General features: G+C 45.0%; 1 protein-coding gene across 1 annotated transcript in view; it reads left to right on the forward strand.

Annotated features, from left to right (window-relative positions):
• Positions 1 to 5,326, forward strand: part of MAPKAPK2 (MAPK activated protein kinase 2) — a 209,888-nt gene extending 204,562 nt beyond the window's left edge. Inside the window, exon 10 of the mRNA XM_063955175.1 lies at positions 3,642 to 5,326. Coding sequence (XP_063811245.1) covers positions 3,642 to 3,776 — 135 coding nt within the window. The 3' untranslated portion in view covers positions 3,777 to 5,326. The remainder of the gene's footprint in view (positions 1 to 3,641) is intronic.
• Positions 5,327 to 18,877: the final 13,551 nt, after the last annotated feature.

An 18,877-nucleotide genomic window follows, 5' to 3' on the forward strand; every position in this document is an offset into this window, starting at 1 on the left:
TAAGCGTTTGCTAACCTCTTTCCTCCCGTAGATAGAAAAGTGTGGGAAAATCCACCTATTGTGGATACTTCAGTCTCCAGGCTGTCATGAAAAATTGTACTGCCTGTACCTGGTGCGATCTCCCTGAAAGATCCTGCGGATCCTAAAATTGAAACTACGCTCAAATCCATTTACACTGCGGTGGGAGACCCACAATAGCTTGTGGTTGGATCATGGTCAAATGGTCTGGTAATATAATTGAAGGGTTTGACACTGTGCTTCAGGATGAGATCCTGACTCTGTTGCAACATATCCAGGATGCGGCTAACTTCATGAGTGAGGCAATCAAGGAGATGGGCCTCATTAATGCCCGCTTCATAGCTATGGCAGTATCAGCTCACAGGGCACTATGGCTACGACAATGGACAGCGGATGCTGATTCCAAAAAAGGCATTGAGAATCTTTTCCCTTCACAGGAGATGCCTTGTTTGGTGATGAACTAAACAAGTGGGTTTTGCAAGCAACAGCAGGTAAGTCCACCTATCTGCCATCTGCAGCTCCTCCGGCTAGAAGATCTTACCCCGGCCCCTCTTCACAGTCCTTTCGTGTGGCCAGATTTCGAGATAGGACCAGGGGTGCCTCCAATGCAGCTAGAGGTACACAAGGAAAATCTCGCAGACCAGCAGCCACTGGATCCCTGGACCCAGACATCCGGTTCTTCCTCCACTAAGCCTTCTGCGTGAATGTTGACCCCAGCTGCAGGGGGAACTATCAGGTGGGTGCTCGACTGCAATATTTCGCACAGGTTTGGACAGGATCCTGCCGGGACCCTTGGGTAAGAGATCTAATATCCCAAGGTTACTGGTTAGAATTTCAAGCACTCCCTCCTCACAGATTCTTCAGGTCGGGCTTACCAGCTTCACCTGTAGCAAGAGTTACCTTGCAGGACGCCATTCAAAAACTGCTACAAACACAGGTTATTGTTTCAGTCCCTCCTCTGTTCCAAAACGGGGGATTTTATTCAAGCCTATTCGTGGTACCGAAACCGATCTTGAACATCAAGTCTCTGAACCTATGTGTTCAAGTTCAAGATGGAATCTCTACGAGTGGTGGTCTCTGGTATCCCTGGTTATCAAGGATGCATACCTGCACATAGCGATATGGCTCCCTCATCAGGCTTATCGCAGATTTGCGTTGCAGGACCGCCACTTCCAGTTTCGGGCCTTGCCCTTTGTCCTATCCACTGCACCGAGGGTGTTCACGAAAGTTATGGCGGAGATGATGCTGCAACTCCGCGTGATGGGAGTGAACATTGTCCTTTACATGGACGATCTCCTCATAAAAGCAGTGTCTAGAGAGCGACTGTTGCAAAGCATCAACCTGACTACCAACTTCTAACGGACCACGGGTGGATCCTGAATCTACAGAAATCGCAACTGGAACAGTCGCAAAGACTTTAGTTCCTGGGGATTATACTGGACACTGTCTCAGAAGGTTTTCTTCCCTATGGACAAAGCCTTGACAATTTAGTCTATGGTCCACTCCGTACTCAAGCCCCGCAAGATTTTGGTGCACCTTTGCATCCGCCTCCTGGGCAAGATGGTGGCCTCCTATCAGGCAATTCAGTACAGAAGGTTTCATGCCTGTCCATTTCAAGTGGATCTGCTGGACAAATGGTCGGGATCGCATCTTCATATGCACCAGAGGATATCCCTCTTACCGAAAGTGAGGATTTCCCTGCTATGGTGGTTGCAGATCTCTCACCTGGTAGAGGGTCGACAGTTCGGAATCCAGTCTTGGATTCTGTTGACAACGGAAGCGAGCCTCCGCGGGTTGGGTGCTGTGACCCAAGGTGCTCAGTTCCAAGGAAGGCGGTCGAGACGGGAGTCCTCCCTTCCAAAAAACATTCTGGAACTCTGAGCAATTTTCACATAAATCAGCTGATTGTGGTTCTGGTGTCGTCTGACACATCGGTTACTCCAAAGTCCCTGGACATGGTTCGGGCTTTGAAGACTTACGTCAAGAGGACTGCTCGTCGCAGAAAGACTGACTCGCTGTTTGTCCTCTACCATGCTACTAAGATTGGATGTCCTGCTTCAAAACAGTCCATTGCTCGTTGGATCAGTCTGACAATCCAACAGGCTTACTCTTCAGCTGCATTGCCATTGCCGACTTCTATTCAGGCCCACTCCACAAGGTCGGTGGGTTCTTCCTGGGCGGCTGCCCGTGGAATCTCAGCTTTGCAGTTATGCCAAGCTGATACTTGGTCGGATTCGAACACGTTTGTGAAGTTCTACAAGTTCGATACCTTGGCCTCTGAGGACCTTCAGTTTGGTCAATCAGTTTTGCAGGGGTCTCTGCACTCTTCCACCCGGTCTGGGAGCTTTGGTGCTTCCCCATGGTACTAATACCATCCCAGTATGCCCTGGGATGTTAGAGAAAATAGGAATTTAATACCTACTGGTAATTCCTTTTCTCGTAGTCCGTAGGGGAACTGGGCGCCCATCTCAGGGGTTCGTGGTTTTCCTGTATACTTATGTTTCTTGGTTGGGTCTACTGTCCCTGTTCCTGTTCTGGTTAGCGTTGCTAACCTTTGTTAATGTTGTGTGTTGGTTCGTTAACTCACCGCTGTTCATATCGATTTTCCTTCTCTCAAAGTTTGTCCGTGTCCTCGGGCACAGTTTTCCTAGACTGAGTCTGTAGGAGGGACATAGAGGGGAGGAGCCAGCACACACTGAAGATTTTTAAAGTGCCAAGGTTTCAATGGACCCAATCTATACCCCATGGTACTAATACCATCCCAGTATCCCCTACAGACTACGAGAAAAGGAATTACTGGTAGGTATTAAATTCCTAGATTTTGTTGTTGTGTTTTTTTTTTTTTTTTTTTTTTTTTTTTAATGCCCCCTGTACTGTAACTGGAGGAGCAAGAATGTGTATAAACTAATATTAATACTTTATCCACCTAGGAGCAATTAAGGACACTGGAGTCCTGCTGAATTAGTTTTCTCCTATAGCTATGTTTTTGTTTTGTTTTTTGAGACTGAGCTTATAGATATTGACATTTTATTACTCTGCAGAGTATTTTAATCTTTTTTTTTTTTTTTTTTTTATACACGTTTACCAGACTGTTACATTGTGGTTATAGATTGTTATGGTTCATTAACTGTATCACTCACCTCTATACTGATTTATTGTGAAGCTTATTGGGATATTAGGAATTTTATGATTTTTCATAGAGATTCTCATTTAAAATAAATTTATTTAGCATATACATGTATAGGTCTGGTTATTTGACTAAACAAGTTTTCACTGACGCTGTATTTTTTTCTATGGATTATAACTTGTGATATTGGCAACACCTCTTATTCACTGCTGTAAGTGGTCCCTTGGGTTCCTGTGTGATATATCAGGCACTGTTGTGTGTTTTTTTTCCTTCTTTTCTTAATGGGTTGTGACAAAGGGCAATAGTCATTAATTTTTATTTTGCCTCTTCCCCTTTTATCTATGTTTTGAACCTTCTGTGGTGCATGGGCAAAACTGTAAAAGAACCCATATGTATATAAGTACCATCCATTAAAACTGACATCGATTTCACCTCCACAGTATTTGTTTTCTTCTTTTTCTACTGTTCAAACCCATTTTCTCACCCTTTATTGCAGGAGGAGATGACCAGTGCCCTGGCCACCATGAGGGTTGACTACGAGCAGATAAAGATCAAAAAAATTGAAGATGCCTCCAACCCACTTCTACAGAAGAGACGAAAGAAGATAACCCCTCATGTTGCCAATCATTGAGCTAGCAATTCTTTCTATTATGCTCTAGAACTGTTGGTGCCAATCACACCAGCTCAGTGTTAGCTGTAATTGTGGTTTATTAGTGCCACGGTAAAAATAGTGGGAAAGGGCTGTTGGTCTATAGGATTGACGCCTGCCATGGAAATCCTTGTGTTTCCCTGCTTACTACTCCATTTTTAGTCTGGAAGTTTTTATAATTTTGTTTTGTTTTTCTTTTTTTCTTTTTTTTGATTTTAGAGAATATTCACAGTATATTTTATATATATATATATATATATATATATATATATATATATATATATATTATTTTAAAATAACTCAAGTCATTGAGAACTTTTGCTGGGGAAACAGACAGTGGAGTCTCCCAGCCTTAAAAATAAGGGAGAGGTAAGTTGTACTCTGTTGTACCCCATATGAAGAGGGGAAACTTTTTTTTTTTTTTTTTTCTTTTTAGAGAGCAATGGTAGTGGAACGGTATAGCTCTATAGAGCACTACCTTCAGATGTATGTCCTTTTGCAAAGCTGGTTAGGCCACCATGTTTTTTTTTTCCTGCGTCTTGTTACATGGCACATACATGGAGTGTACCACACCTTGCTCTCTATATCTCTTTGATTAAAGACTTGATTTCTGTTATTCTTCACATGGCTTTAAAAAGTATCACCATATAGTTGTGTTAAATTTGTGTAAATATAGCAATTTTTTTTATTATTTTAAATTCACTGTGTGTCTTGCTTGAGTAGCGTATTTGTATTACAGTTAAAGCCTCTGTGTAAACTTTTATTTCTTTTGGGTATGTTTCTTCTTTGTGTTTAGTGCCTGCATATGCTTCAAGTTGCCTTAAATGCAACCAAATATAGATCTTAAATGGTCTTTTTTTACCTATGGCTGTAAGTCATAGCTCCTATAGTGTTTAGGGGCCGTCAGGCCTTTAGATATGTTTGCCTGAAAATCTTCACACTTGGGCTCATGCAACCTTAATTAGATTTGGCAACCAAAGCGAAGGAACCTTGTTCCTTACTGCCAAATCTGTGGTGATAATGCTGCTGCTGTTTTATCTGAGATTGATATATAGTCTGAGATCTGACTTGAGAATGACTTTTAGTGGAGCTTCTGTCCTCCTTGAAAACTCTGTCCAATGAACATTCTGCATGAATTGATTGCTATTTCAAAATGCAGTAGGCATCTTGTTTCTTGTCATTATTGTGATCATGATGAAATATACTGTGGTTTGCAGAAAATGAAGGTATAATTTTTGTATGGTTACCCCATTCAGTGTTGAAATTATGTTGCTATTTAATCCAATAACCTATACTTGAGGGGCAGATTTGGGGCATGATAGCATAGAGACATATGGGGGTATGCTGTAATATTTTTGTAAATCCCACTACTCTGGAGTTTTCTGCAACGCATAATATTTTCATTCTCTGCTCTGTGAGCTCAAATATGTTCTTTTCTCTAGAAAGCAATATTCCTTCCTTCTGGAATTCTTGTAAAATTATAATTTTGTATGATCAAATTGTTTTACTAAACAGTTTTAATATTTGGAAAATCTGCCTATCACTCATTTTGTTTTAAGTAAACATTTTAACATGTGTGATGGCTTGTGTGAATGGCTGGGTCTAAAATATTTCACCTTGCATAGGAGTACATACATACATACATACATACATACATACATACATACATACATACATACATACATACATACATCACTGTTACATTAAAATTGTTTACATAAATTCATAAATTGCACACGCTTTTCCAATAAGGTCATTTTTATGGTGTTTTTTTCTTTTTGACCTCACATATTTGGAAAACTAACAAATTAATGATCCAAAATTGAGAAAGAAATTAACAGCAGAGTACAGAGTCCTCATACAATTTAAGTGATAGGGGCATATTCAATTGAAGTCGAAAGCTGCCGTTTGTCGAAAAGACAGCAGTTTTCGACCTATTCATTATAACCCCAAATTATTCGACTTGTCGAAAAAAAAAAAGCACTTGGATCGGCGGAATAGCTGCCGATCCGTATGCTTGTGTCGAAAACGGTAAGGCCCCCTTTTCGACCATCTCAATTTGTCGAAGTGAGACGCAGGAGCGCAGAGGGGGAGAGCAGCGCCGGAGGAGACGGGAGAGCCGCGGGCAGAGGGGGAAAGCAGCGCCGGAGGAGACGGGGGGGGGGGGGGGGGGGGAGCCGCGGGCAGCATGGCCGGAGGATGTCACAGCCACTGCTCACTGCAGCGTCCACCCGGCTCCGAATCCTATCAAGACGCAATTAAAGCCCTTTCTGTGTCACACAATTTAGACATTGATCCTACTTGGACGCAATCAATTTGTCAGCTGTCGGGGTCCCGGCGGTCAGAATACAGATTCCAGAATCCCAACAGCCGTCACTGCCGACATCCGGTATCCCGGTGCGCGGGTACTATTTCCATCCGTGAGTGTCCACGACACCCATAGAGTGAAAACAGAACCTGTGGCAAGCGCAGCAAGCCACCGAGCCCGCAGCGTGGACTCTGCGCTCGCCCTGCTGCCGGCATTCTGCCAGATGGGATGCTACTGTTGGGATCTTGATAGCCGGCATCCCGGCTGCTGGTATATAGTATGTAACCCATCCAACTGCTTGGTGCTCATATGCCTACAAGTCTACAGAGTTTATATGGCACACTCAGTATCATGTTTACATAACTATGAATTAAAAAGAAAAGTCTTGCGTGTGTTTTACGAAATAATTACCATGCGGTGTACAAAGTGTCCCGTAGTGTTTTTAGGCAGATGATTTGGGAGACAGCATGTTTTTTCTCCTAACGTGATATTCTCTCTGCAATCTTACAATGCTGCAATCAGCAAAGTGTGTCCAATGATTTCCATTTTTCTTTTTCAGAAAGTGTGAGCCCTGAATCCAGTGTTTTTTATTTTTAATTGTATTTTGTTTTATTTTTTTTACTACTTGGAAAACACACACACACACACACACACACACACACACACACACACACACACACACACACACACACACACACACAGCAATGCCCGTTTTATATGCTAATCGCAGAAGCAGAAATAAGATGGTAGTGTGTCAAGTATTGAAAATATTATCTTTTATGTGAGATCCACATAGTTATGTTTGTCAGAATTAATATATTTTGGACTTTTGACCTGTAAAGTTCCGGGAGTGGTCTCTCGCAGGACAGATCCCCAGGGTTGTCTCAGAGCTCATTTTCCTAAATGATGTGTTGTGGTCCCAAATGGTATCCAGGTAATGAAATGGGTGGTTATAGACCAATCTGAAAGCTCTAGATTTTTTAGTTTTGTTTTAATGAATTACAGTGAGTCAGTTTGACTTTAGTGTAATACCTGTATTAAATTGTGTGTTATTTTCAAAATCTGATCTGTTCAAGTATGTGCACCTTGGTTTGGAGATTTTGGAACAGGGCTGGTACTTATCTGTAATAGGTCAGACCAAGGTGATTTGGTTTTTTTTTTTTATAATGAGAGAGAGTAATAGATCTTAAGAACATTTTGCTAGTGGCCAAAAACTTGAAATGCTGATAGAACCATGCAAACAACCTGAGACCTGATTACCCAAATGACACTAGAGGGCATGGGCTAGTTTACAAACTTATTTTAAATGATGGCACTAAAAGCTAATTAGAAAGGCCACTTACTGATCATTTGCATTATCCTTGGGCAACGATTTTATAACTCTTTAACAATCTGATAATGTAAGAAACAAATTATTTTCTGAAACACTTCAGAGCCAGCTGAAGTAAACAAACTAATTTTCACAAATTGATCCAGGTCAGGCAATTTGTGATAATGCCAGTCCTCATCAAGATTGTTGATGTCTTAGGTTCTTATTGCTAGATGAAGCCACATAGGCTGCCACCCTACATGTTATGGTTGAAGGACTTCATCTCCGGTATTAAAGTGTTTTCATATAGGCCTGACATTTATTCCATAATGTACTGGAAAAGTTAGAGATGAATTCTGAACCATGTTCACATAATAGCTTCCTTTGTGTCCCCAAGGTGCTCTGCTGGATTGAGATCTGTTTACTGTGAAGATCATTGGTAGACATAGAACTCCATTGTCATGTTTGTGGAACCAGCTGGAGATGTCTACTTAATGATCTGAAGTGTTTTTTCTGCAGCTGGGTACACTGGGTTCCACAGGGATAACATCGGGGTGTAGAGTAGGATCTTGATTGTCAAAGTCGAAAAATATTGTAATACACACACCATGTACTAACCACACACACATGCCCACTGCGCGTGCAATTGTTCCGCCGTGCGTGCACATATCCGCAATTTGTGTATGATCGCTCCCGCGATCCTGCGCGTGGTGTGGGTATTTACGGCGGAGTTTGTGAGCGCATAGAGGGTTATCAGAACATTACATATTTAACCCAAATGGTGCACATTGTACACATAGCTCCCCTGCACCACATCAGCAAGTAGCAACAGTTTAAATGATTCCAGGATTAAGGGATTCGCCTTTGCATGATAGGAAGGGACAGACACAGGTTATAGGGTGATGTCTAGTATCCAGCTGTAGGGTATTTTAAGGGTAACATTCCGGTGTTGGTTAGAGGAAGATCGCATGTTCCTGCGTATAGTTATGTGCAGAAGTAGAATATAGATATAAACTGTATTTACTGTATATTATGTATGCAGCGGGATCCAGAGGAGACCACCCACAAGAGCAGTTGGGAAAGACATCGCCCACCTTTTCAAATCAACCTATGACCTCTCCTGTAATGTAAAGATGCATCTCTAAGTCCAATAGACAAAGGGATTACAGTAACCATTGTATTGTTTATGGAAGTAGTGTACTAAAAGCCTGTTGCTGCCTGGCCGGTCAGAAGACTCTGAACCCTATCTACCTGATGAGCGGAGGACTGGTCCAGGTTGCGCAAGCGAATATTCTCACGTATGTACATTGACTGTAGCCATTATTCTGTTGTAGATTTATCTTGTTAGCCTTGTAGTGTATAATTTGTACTGTTATCCCCTTTCAAATAATCCACTGTGGCGTTAGAACCCAGCGGTTAACTACAAATCGGTGTTGTGTCCTCTTTTCCCTGCTAGGGTTTGAAGCATATTACATTACCTAACTGTATAAGGGTTAAGTGTATTGATAAGGTGTGTACGCACTGCGGGTACTTTATACCGTCAGCGCTGCGTAAGGTTTAAGGTGTAACATCATTGCAGTGCTTTGCGGCACAAGGTTTAGAGTGTAAGAATAACATTGCATTACATTACGAATAAGGTTTAAAGTTTATCAAAAGTGTGCAAGCGCGCTGTGTGTACTTTGTACCCCCAGCGCGGCGTTTGTACGCTAAGTACGTACACGTACGGTACTCTGTACGCAAATAGCGTACAAAGTGCGTATCGTGTGTATTAAGTCTAGCGGCCGCAGCGGCTCCATGGTAAAAGTGTATTTAGAGGTATAGCTTTATGTTTTAAGATAATAACGACGTTATCAATTGGGGGCATTGTCCGGTTTTTCCTCATACCCACAACCTAGCAGGTGAAAGCAGACTTTATCTATCAGCAAAGGGCGGGCAGGTATCCTACGTAAGCCTTTTCCTGGCCGTAGAATACACTGGTAAACCGTATCTCAATTGCTGATAAGATGAGCGTCTGCTCTGCATGGTTTATAGGGATGCTGGTGGGATCCGTAAGGTAAATACGCAAAGCTATTTTAAAAGTCTGTGAATTTCTGTTTGGCGCCAAATGTGCACACAACACACGCATACACCTGTACTTTGTATTTGTATACCTGCTCGCATTGTTGCCATAAGTATTATTAGATTTATTTTGACCTGTGCTGAGAAATTTGTTGCTATTTAGTTAAAACATAGACTAAATATTAAGGAAGTAAACTTAAAACACAAATACAGGTTGAGTATCCCATATTCAAATATTCCGAAATACGGAATATTCCGAAATACGGAATATTTTGAGTGAGAGTGAGATAGTGAAACCTTTGTTTTCTGATGGCTCATTGTAAACAAACTTTGTTTAATACACATTTTATTACAAATATTGTATTAAATGACCTTCAGGCTGTGTGTATAAGGTGTATATGAAACATAAACGAATTGTGTGAATGTACACACACTTTGTTTAATTCACAAAGTTATTAAAAATATTGGCTAAAATTACCTTCCGGCTGTGTGTATAAGGTGTATATGAAACATAAATGCATTCTGTGCTTAGATTTAGGTCCCATCACCATGATATCCCATTATGGTATGCAATTATTCCAAAATACGGAAAAATCCAATATCCAAAATACCTCCGGTCCCAAGCATTTTGGATAAGGGATACTCAACCTGTACAGTCTTGCCTAGTTAAACAGGTTTATACAGGAAGAAACTGTGTTGTGTTAAGTACACGATTAGGCTTACATTTATAGAAGTGTGGGATTTGTGCTATTGCGGACGTACGGTCTTTGTACACGTGTCTCGGACAAAGTACGGGACTGCGTACGCAACGTGAAGACATACGCACGGTCGCGTGCTTACGCAACATGCGTAAGGGTACGGCCGCTAAGTACAAATTACACAATAGCATAGTTTAGTTTAGGCGCGGGACGGTAGCCACTCGACAATAGCACAAATTGCTCAGTGTCCAAGATTTAGTTTAAAGAATACCTTTTTTTACTGTATTACCTCTGGTACGAAGGCTGTTTATCTGAATGAAAAACCAAAGTGTATTTGAGTGAACGAGCGTGAGTGTGCAAACATAATAAAGGTTTTGTGGACCCAGGGAATTCGGGATCCCGTAGGAGACCACACCAGGTGAGTGGAGACTTGGTGGCGTGAGAATAGCTTGCTCACGTTAACATAGATTAAAGTACAAAGGAGCAAAGTAGCAGATATCGCAGACCAAAGATCAGCGAAGGTTTAGAGTACCGCAGACCAAAGGTCAGTGAGGTTTTTGTTTAGATACCGTAGCCCAGGGTGTTAGCGGAGAAACCCATATAGGCCCGTTTTGATACGCTCCGGCTGAGGTTTCGCAGCCTGAAAAAACGATACCATTGGTCGTACGGCGGATAGGTAACAGTTACCTATACGCTGTGCGATTGGACGGCACGTTCGTGGGTGCAATACTTAGCGCAAGGTGATTCCCTTTTTACGAGCTTTGCGTAAAATAGTGGGATCATTAGCGCTGGGTGTAGCATACGCAAGCGTGATTTGTGTAAAATTTTTTTGTTTTAAGGGAGTTTCGCTGGTCACTCAGGAAATCTCCAACAACCAATATTTACTGGAAAGGGTAAGTCACTCCCATATACTTCCAGTAAATAGAGGTTACATAGGGGCCCTAGGTTGGGTACTACCTTAGCTGACGAAAGTATTTGGTAGTATTGGCCAACGTGGGCGTGAGTGGGTGAAAGCACTCGTTGAACTTTCACCGTTGCCTTATATTGAGTATTTTGTTTTTTTGTAAGATTAGCTGAGAAGGCAATACCTGCAAAATATGGGGGCCAGTTGCTCAAGTAAGGCACGTTCAACCAGGGTTCAGGTTGACATTCCGCGGCCCAGGGGGTCAGCGAGGTACATAATGTGTGAGAAGCATGGATCACACACTGAAGTTTTTTGCAATGAATGGGAACGTATGACTGCGGAAGATAGGGAACCATTCCCTAAGTTAAGCAGTTTTGAACCAGAGGTGTTGCAGAATCTAAGGATTAGGATATGTCTGATAAAATCCCGAAAACAAAGGGTTAGACACACAAACTGTTTAAATTTATGGCAGCAAGAGGGCGATATGCAGAGGGAACTAGCTCACGCAGCCGGTTCCAAACCTAGCAGGAAACTGATGGCAACCGCACCACAACCACCGTATATTATAGGGGAGAAAGTGGCTACAGACAATGGCATACTGGTATATGATGAGAGTAAAGTTGATAAATGTACTAATGCTAACCCGTGCAAGTTGTATCCCATGCCTTCCTACCTCTGTCTGTCTGTTTTTACCCAGTTTTGTTCTATTACTGTTGTTCTAATTGTAAAGCACAACGGAATATGCTGCGCTATATAAGAAACTGTTAATAAATAAATACATTTTAAACTTCCCTCGGGACTGCGAGCAAGAAGATGAGCCCAGCACGATATCTGCACTCTCTCTAGCAGCCACCATACAAGACACCCAGGTGGGCACGGCCCAACCAGTAAGAGCAGTAGTAAAGGCCCCTAGCGGAGGGATAGGTGAGGTCGTGTCCACAGGTAAGTACGGTACCGTACATTATGCAGAGACAATAGCACCTCAGATTGTAGAGTCAACTCAAAAAGATGTAATTGAACTAAATCCTGTCAGGGTGATCGCAGTCCCCAATGGGAAGAATGACGCTCAGGGAATCACTCCCATCAGGAACATTGCTATGCATTGTCCTTGGTCCCGGACAGAATTGAGGACAATTATGTCTGAATTTTCCGATCCCAGAAAGGATCTAGTCGCATGCCAGAGGTTTATTAGAGAATTAGGTAATGCCACCGAACCCACAAACAAAGATTGGCGAACGGTGCTACAGGCATGTTTACCCTCCAATATTGACCCCGCAAAATTCATTACTGATTGTAAATTAGACGTAGAAGTACCTCTCACTGATGAGTACAATCAGGAAAATGTACGACAGATCAATCTGCAATTAGGAGTATATTTCCCTATTGTTGTCAAATGGAATAAAATCTTTTCCATAAGACAAAAAGAAGGTGAAACGGCATCTGAATTTCTCTGGCTGGGTCCACAGGATTATCCACAGGATAACATTGGGATATTGTCGAGCGACAGCGAAAATGGCACCAACACGGTCACAAGCTTTCTGGCCTCCCAGGATGCATTGGGGCCTCCCCTATATAGTCCCGCCCACTGACTCAGTCAGATCAGTTTTTTGCTTGGTGCGGCAGGAAGCCGCATGGTTACAGGGCTGCTGTGAAAGCAGCCTTAAGTTTATCATTACTTTTTCTCTGACGTCCTAGTGGATGCTGGGAACTCCGTAAGGACCATGGGGAATAGCGGCTCCGCAGGAGACTGGGCACAAAAGTAAAGCTTTAGGACTTCCTGGTGTGCACTGGCTCCTCCCCCTATGACCCTCCTCCAAGCCTCAGTTAGATTTTTGTGCCCGGCCGAGAAGGGTGCACACTAGGGGCTCTCCTGAGCTTCTTAGTGAAAGTTTAGTTTTAGGTTTTTTATTTTCAGTGAGACCTGCTGGCAACAGGCTCACTGCATCAAGGGACTAAGGGGAGAAGAAGCGAACTCACCTGCGTGCAGAGTGGATTGGGCTTCTTAGGCTACTGGACACCATTAGCTCCAGAGGGACCGAACACAGGCCCAGCCTCGGAGCTCGGTCCCAGAGCCGCGCCGCCGGCCCCCTTACAGAGCCAGAAGCAAGAAGAGGTCCGGAAAAATCGGCGGCAGAAGACATCAGTCTTCAACAAGGTAGCGCACAGCACTGCAGCTCTGCGCCATTGTTACTCAGGCACACTTCACACTTCGGTCACTGAGGGTGCAGGGCGCTAGGGGGGGGCGCCCTGAGCAGCAATGTAAACACCTTGGCTGGCATAAATACACCACATATAACCCCCAGGGCTATATGGATGTATTTTAACCCCTGCCAGAACTCACCAAAAAGCGGGAGAAAAGGCTGCCGAGAAGGGGGTGGAGCCTATCTCCTCAGCACACAGGCGCCATTTTCCATCACAGCTCTGCTGGAAGGACGTCTCCCTGACTCTCCCCTGCAGTCCTGCACTACAGAAAAGGGTAAAAAAAAAAGAGAGGGGGGCACTAATTTGGCGCAGTTTTGATACTAACAGCAGCTATAAAGGGAAAAGCACATTTTATAGTGGTATTCCTGTCTATATATAGCGCTCTGGTGTGTGCTGGCATACTCTCCCTCTGTCTCCCCAAAGGGCTAGTGGGGTCCTGTCCTCTATCAGAGCATTCCCTGTGTGTGTGCGGTGTGTCGGTACGATGGTGTCGACATGTTTGAGGAGGAAAATGAGATGGAGGCGGAGCAATTGCCTATTATAGAGTTGTCACCCCCTAGGGAGTCGACACCTGAGTGGATGACCTTATGGAAGGAATTGCGTGACAGTGTCAGCTCTTTACGACAGACAGTTGACGACATGAGACAGCCGGCTACTCAGCTTGTGCCTGTCCAGGGGTCTCAAACGCCATCAGGGGCTTTAAAAAGCCCGTTACCTCAAATGGCAGACACAGACACGAATACTGACTCCAGTGTCGATGATGAGGAGACAAACGTGACTTCCACTAGGGCCACACGTTACATGATTGAAGCAATGAAAAATGTATTGCATATCTCTGATAATACAAGTACCACTAAAAAGGGTATTATGTTTGGTGAGAAAAAACTGCCTGTAGTTTTTCCTGTATCCGAGGAATTAAATGAAGTGTGTGATGAGGCGTGGGTTTCCCCCGATAAAAAACTGATAATTCCTAAAAGGTTATTGACATCGTACCCTTTCCCGCCAGAGGATAGGGCACGTTGGGAAACACCCCCTAGGGTGGATAAAGCGCTCACACGCTTGTCTAAACAGGTAGCACTACCCTCTCCTGATACGGCCGCCCTAAAGGAACCTGCCGATAGAAAGTTGGAGAATATCCTAAAATGTATATACACTCACACGGGTGTTATACTGCGACCAGCAATCGCCTCAGCCTGGATGTGCAGTGCGGGCCTGGCGTGGTCGGATTCCCTGACTGAAAATATTGATACCCTAGATAGGGACAGTATATTACTGACTATAGAGCATTTGAAGGCTGCATTTCTATATATGCGTGATGCACAGAGGGATATTTGCCGACTGGCATCAAGAGTTAGCGCGCTGTCCATTTCTGCAAGAAGAGGTTTATGGACGCGGCAGTGGTCAGGTGATGCGGATTCTAAAAGGCACATGGAAGTATTGCCTTATAAGGGGGAGGAGTTATTTGGGGTAGGTCTATCAGACCTGGTAGCCACGGCAACTGCTGGAAAATCCACATTTTTACCCCAGGTAGCTTCTCAACCTAAGAAGACGCCGTATTATCAGGCGCAGTCCTGTCGGCCCCATAAGGGCAAGCGGGCAAAAGGCGCCTCATTTCTGCCCCGTGGCAGAGGGAGAGGAAAAAGGCTGCAGCAAACAGCCAGTTCCCAGGAACAAAAGCCCTCTCCCGCCTCCGCAAAGTCCTCAGCATGACGCTGGGGCTTTACAAGCGGACTCAGGCACGGCGGGGGCCCGTCTCAAGAAATTCGAGACGTCTCCCCCTCGCCGTTTCATAAAGTCTGCTTTACCGACGTCTCCCTCAGACAGGGAGGCAGTATTGCAAGCCATTCACAGGCTGTATTCCCAGCAGGTGATAATCAAAGTACCCCTCCTGCAGCAGGGAAAGGGGTACTATTCCACACTATTTGTGGTACCGAAGCCGGACGGCTCGGTGAGACCAATTTTAAATCTAAAATCCTTGAACACTTACATACAAAGGTTCAAATTCAAGATGGAGTCACTCAGAGCAGTGATTGCAAACCTGGAAGAAGGGGACTATATGGTCTCTGTGGACATCAAAGATGCTTACCTACATGTCCCAATTTACCCTTCTCCAAGGGTACCTCAGGTTTGTGGTACAGAACTGTCACTATCAGTTTCAGACGCTGCCATTTGGATTGTCCACGGCACCCCGGGTCTTTACCAAGGTAATGGCCGAAATGATGATACTCCTTCGAAAGAAGGGAGTGTTAGTTATCCCTTACTTGGACGATCTGATAAGGGCAAGATCCAGAGAACAGTTGGAAGTCGGGGTAGCACTATCTCAGATAGTGCTGCAGCAGCACTGTTGGATTCTCAATATTCCAAAATCGCAGCTGATCCCGACGACACGCCTGCTATTCCTAGGGATGATCCTGGACACAGTCCAGAAAAAGGTGTTTTCTCCCGGAGGAGAAAGCCAGGGAGTTATCCGAACTAGTCAGAAACCTCCTAAAACCAGGCCAAGTATCAGTGCACAAGGGTCCTGGGAAAAATGGTGGCTTCCTACGAAGCAATTCCATTCGGCAGATTCCACGCAAGAACTTTCCAGTGGGACCTGCTGGACAAATGGTCCGGATCGCATCTTCAGATGCATCAGCGGATAACCCTGTCACCAAAGACAAGGGTTTCTCTCCTGTGGTGGTTGCAGAGTGCTCATCTTCTAGAGGGCCGCAGATTCGGCATTCAGGACTGGGTCCTGGTGACCACGGATGCCAGCCTGCGAGGCTGGGGAGCAGTCACACAGGTAAGAAATTTCCAGGGCTTGTGGTCAAGCCTGGAGACATCACTTCACATAAATATTTTGGAGCTAAGGGCCTAATGCCCTAAGCCAAGCAAGACCTCTGCTTCAAGGTCAGCCGGTGCTGATCCAGTCGGAAAACATCACGGCGGTCGCCCACGTAAACAGACAGGGCGGCACAAGAAGCAGGAGGGCAATGGCAGAAGCTGCAAGGATGTTTCGCTGGGCGGAAAATCATGTGATAGCATTGTCAGCAGTGTTCATTCCGGGAGTGGACAATTTGGAAGCAGACTTCCTCAGCAGGCACGACCTCCACCCGGGAGAGTGGGGACTTCACCCAGAAGTCTTCCACATGATTGTAAACCATTGGGAAAAACCAAAGGTGGACATGATGGTGTCCCGCCTAAACAAAAAATGGGACAGGTATTGCGCCAGGTCAAGGGACCCTCAGGCAATAGCTGTGGACGCTCTGGTAACACCGTGGGGGTACCAGTCAGTGTATGTGTTCCCTCCTCTTCCTCTCATACCAAAAGTACTGAGAATTATAAGACGGAGGGGAGTAAGAACTATACTCGTGGCTCCGGATTGGCCAAGAAGGACTTGGTACCCGGAACTTCAAGAGATGCTCACGGCGGACCCGTGGCCTCTACCTCTAAGAAGGGACCTGCTCCAGCAAGGACCCTGTCTATTCCAAGACTTACCGCGGCTGCGTTTGACGGCAGGGCGGTTGACCGCCGGATCCTGAAGGAAAAAGGCATGCCGGATGAAGTCATCCCTACCCTGATCAAGCCAGGAAGGATGTAACCGCAAAGCATTATCACCGCATTTGGCAAAAATATGTTGCGTGGTGCGAGGCCAGTAAGGCCCCGATGGAGGAATTTCAACTAGGTCGATTCCTGCATTTCCTGTAAACAGAAGTGTCTATGGGCCTAAAATTGGGGTCCATTAAGGTTCAAATTTCGGCCCTGTCAATTTTCTTCCAGAAAGAACTAGCTTCAGTTCTTGAAGTTCAGACGTTTGTTAAAGGGGTACTGCATATACAGCCTCCTTTTGTGCCTCCAGTGGCACCTTGGGGATCTCAATGTAGTTTTGGGGTTCCTAAAGTCACATTGGTTGAACCACTTGAATCTGTGGAGTTAAAATATCTCACATGGAAAGTGGTCATGTGGTTGGCCCTGGCCTCGGCCAGGCGCGTGTCAGAATTGGCGGGCTTTATCCTGTAAAAGCCCTTATCTGATCTTCCATTCAGACAGGGCGGAATTGAGGACTCGTCCTCAATTTCTCCCTAAGGTGGTTTCAGCGTTTCACTTGAACCAGCCTATTGTGGTACCTGCGGCTACTAGGGACTTGGAGGACTCCAAGTTGCTGGACGTAGTCAGGGCCCTGAAAATATGTTTCCAGGACGGCTGGAGTCAGAAAATCTGACTCGCTGTTTATCCTGTATGCACCCAACAAGCTGGGTGCTCCTGCTTCTAAGCAGACTATTGCTCGTTGGATTTGTAGTACAATTCAGCTTGCACATTCTGTGGCAGGCCTGCCACAGCCAAAATCTGTAAAAGCCCATTCCACAAGGAAGGTGGGCTCATCTTGGGCGGCTGCCCGAGGGGTCTCGGCTTTACAACTTTGCCGAGCAGCTACATGGTCAGGGGCAAACACGTTTGCTAAATTCTACAAATTTGATACCCTGGCTGAGGAGGACCTGGAGTTCTCTCATTCGGTGCTGCAGAGTCATCCGCACTCTCCCGCCCGTTTGGGAGCTTTGGTATAATCCCCATGGTCCTTACGGAGTTCCCAGCATCCACTAGGACGTCAGAGAAAATAAGAATTTACTTACCGATAATTCTATTTCTCGTAGTCCGTAGTGGATGCTGGGCGCCCATCCCAAGTGCGGATTGTCTGCAATACTTGTACATAGTTATTGTTACAAAAATCGGGTTATTATTGTTGTGAGCCATCTTTTCAGAGGCTCCTCTGTTATCATGCTGTTAACTGGGTTCAGATCACAGGTTGTACGGTGTGATTGGTGTGGCTGGTATGAGTCTTACCCGGGATTCAAAATCCTTCCTTATTGTGTACGCTCGTCCGGGCACAGTATCCTAACTGAGGCTTGGTGGAGGGTCATAGGGGGAGGAGCCAGTGCACACCAGGTAGTCCTAAAGCTTTACTTTTGTGCCCAGTCTCCTGCGGAGCCGCTATTCCCCATGGTCCTTACGGAGTTCCCAGCATCCACTACGTACTACGAGAAATAGAATTATCGGTAAGTAAATTCTTATTATTTTTATAGACTTGCTGTTTTGGTTTTTTGAGCGACTTCTCTTAACAGCGTCTTTAAACGCATATTAGAAAGAGTCGCTCCAACAACTCCCCACCGGGTCGCAACAACGCTTACCTCCGCGGTACAGTGCTGTCTCGACGGGCGTCTGTGTCGGATGTTCTAGCAGGTCCAGCAGACGTAACCAGGCTGTGGCCGGAGCATGGGGAGACGGTGAGTCTATGGACTTCCTCTTACTAGAGGGGTCAGGACACAGCTACACTGATTTGGTGGAGACTACAAACAGTGTGTTGATGCGCCAAACATCTCTAGTGTGACAGCGCTATGCTCCGGGGATCATAGGCGCCAGGACTAGGTAGAGGCCGCGATCCTGGGAGTTTAAGTCAACAGGGGGTTTCAGACGCTCTCCTGGCCGCCCCTCCTCCGAGTTCATGGCCAGTTCCCCCGTGTCTCTCGTTTCATGAACTGAATGACCTCACTTCCGGCTCAGACGCTACCACGAGGGTACTCGGTCGAAGCTTAGACGCTGCGGTTGTGTACACTGGATATAAACCCG

This window comes from Pseudophryne corroboree, chromosome 2 (assembly GCF_028390025.1).
Source record: "Pseudophryne corroboree isolate aPseCor3 chromosome 2, aPseCor3.hap2, whole genome shotgun sequence".
NCBI lineage: Eukaryota > Metazoa > Chordata > Amphibia > Anura > Myobatrachidae > Pseudophryne > Pseudophryne corroboree.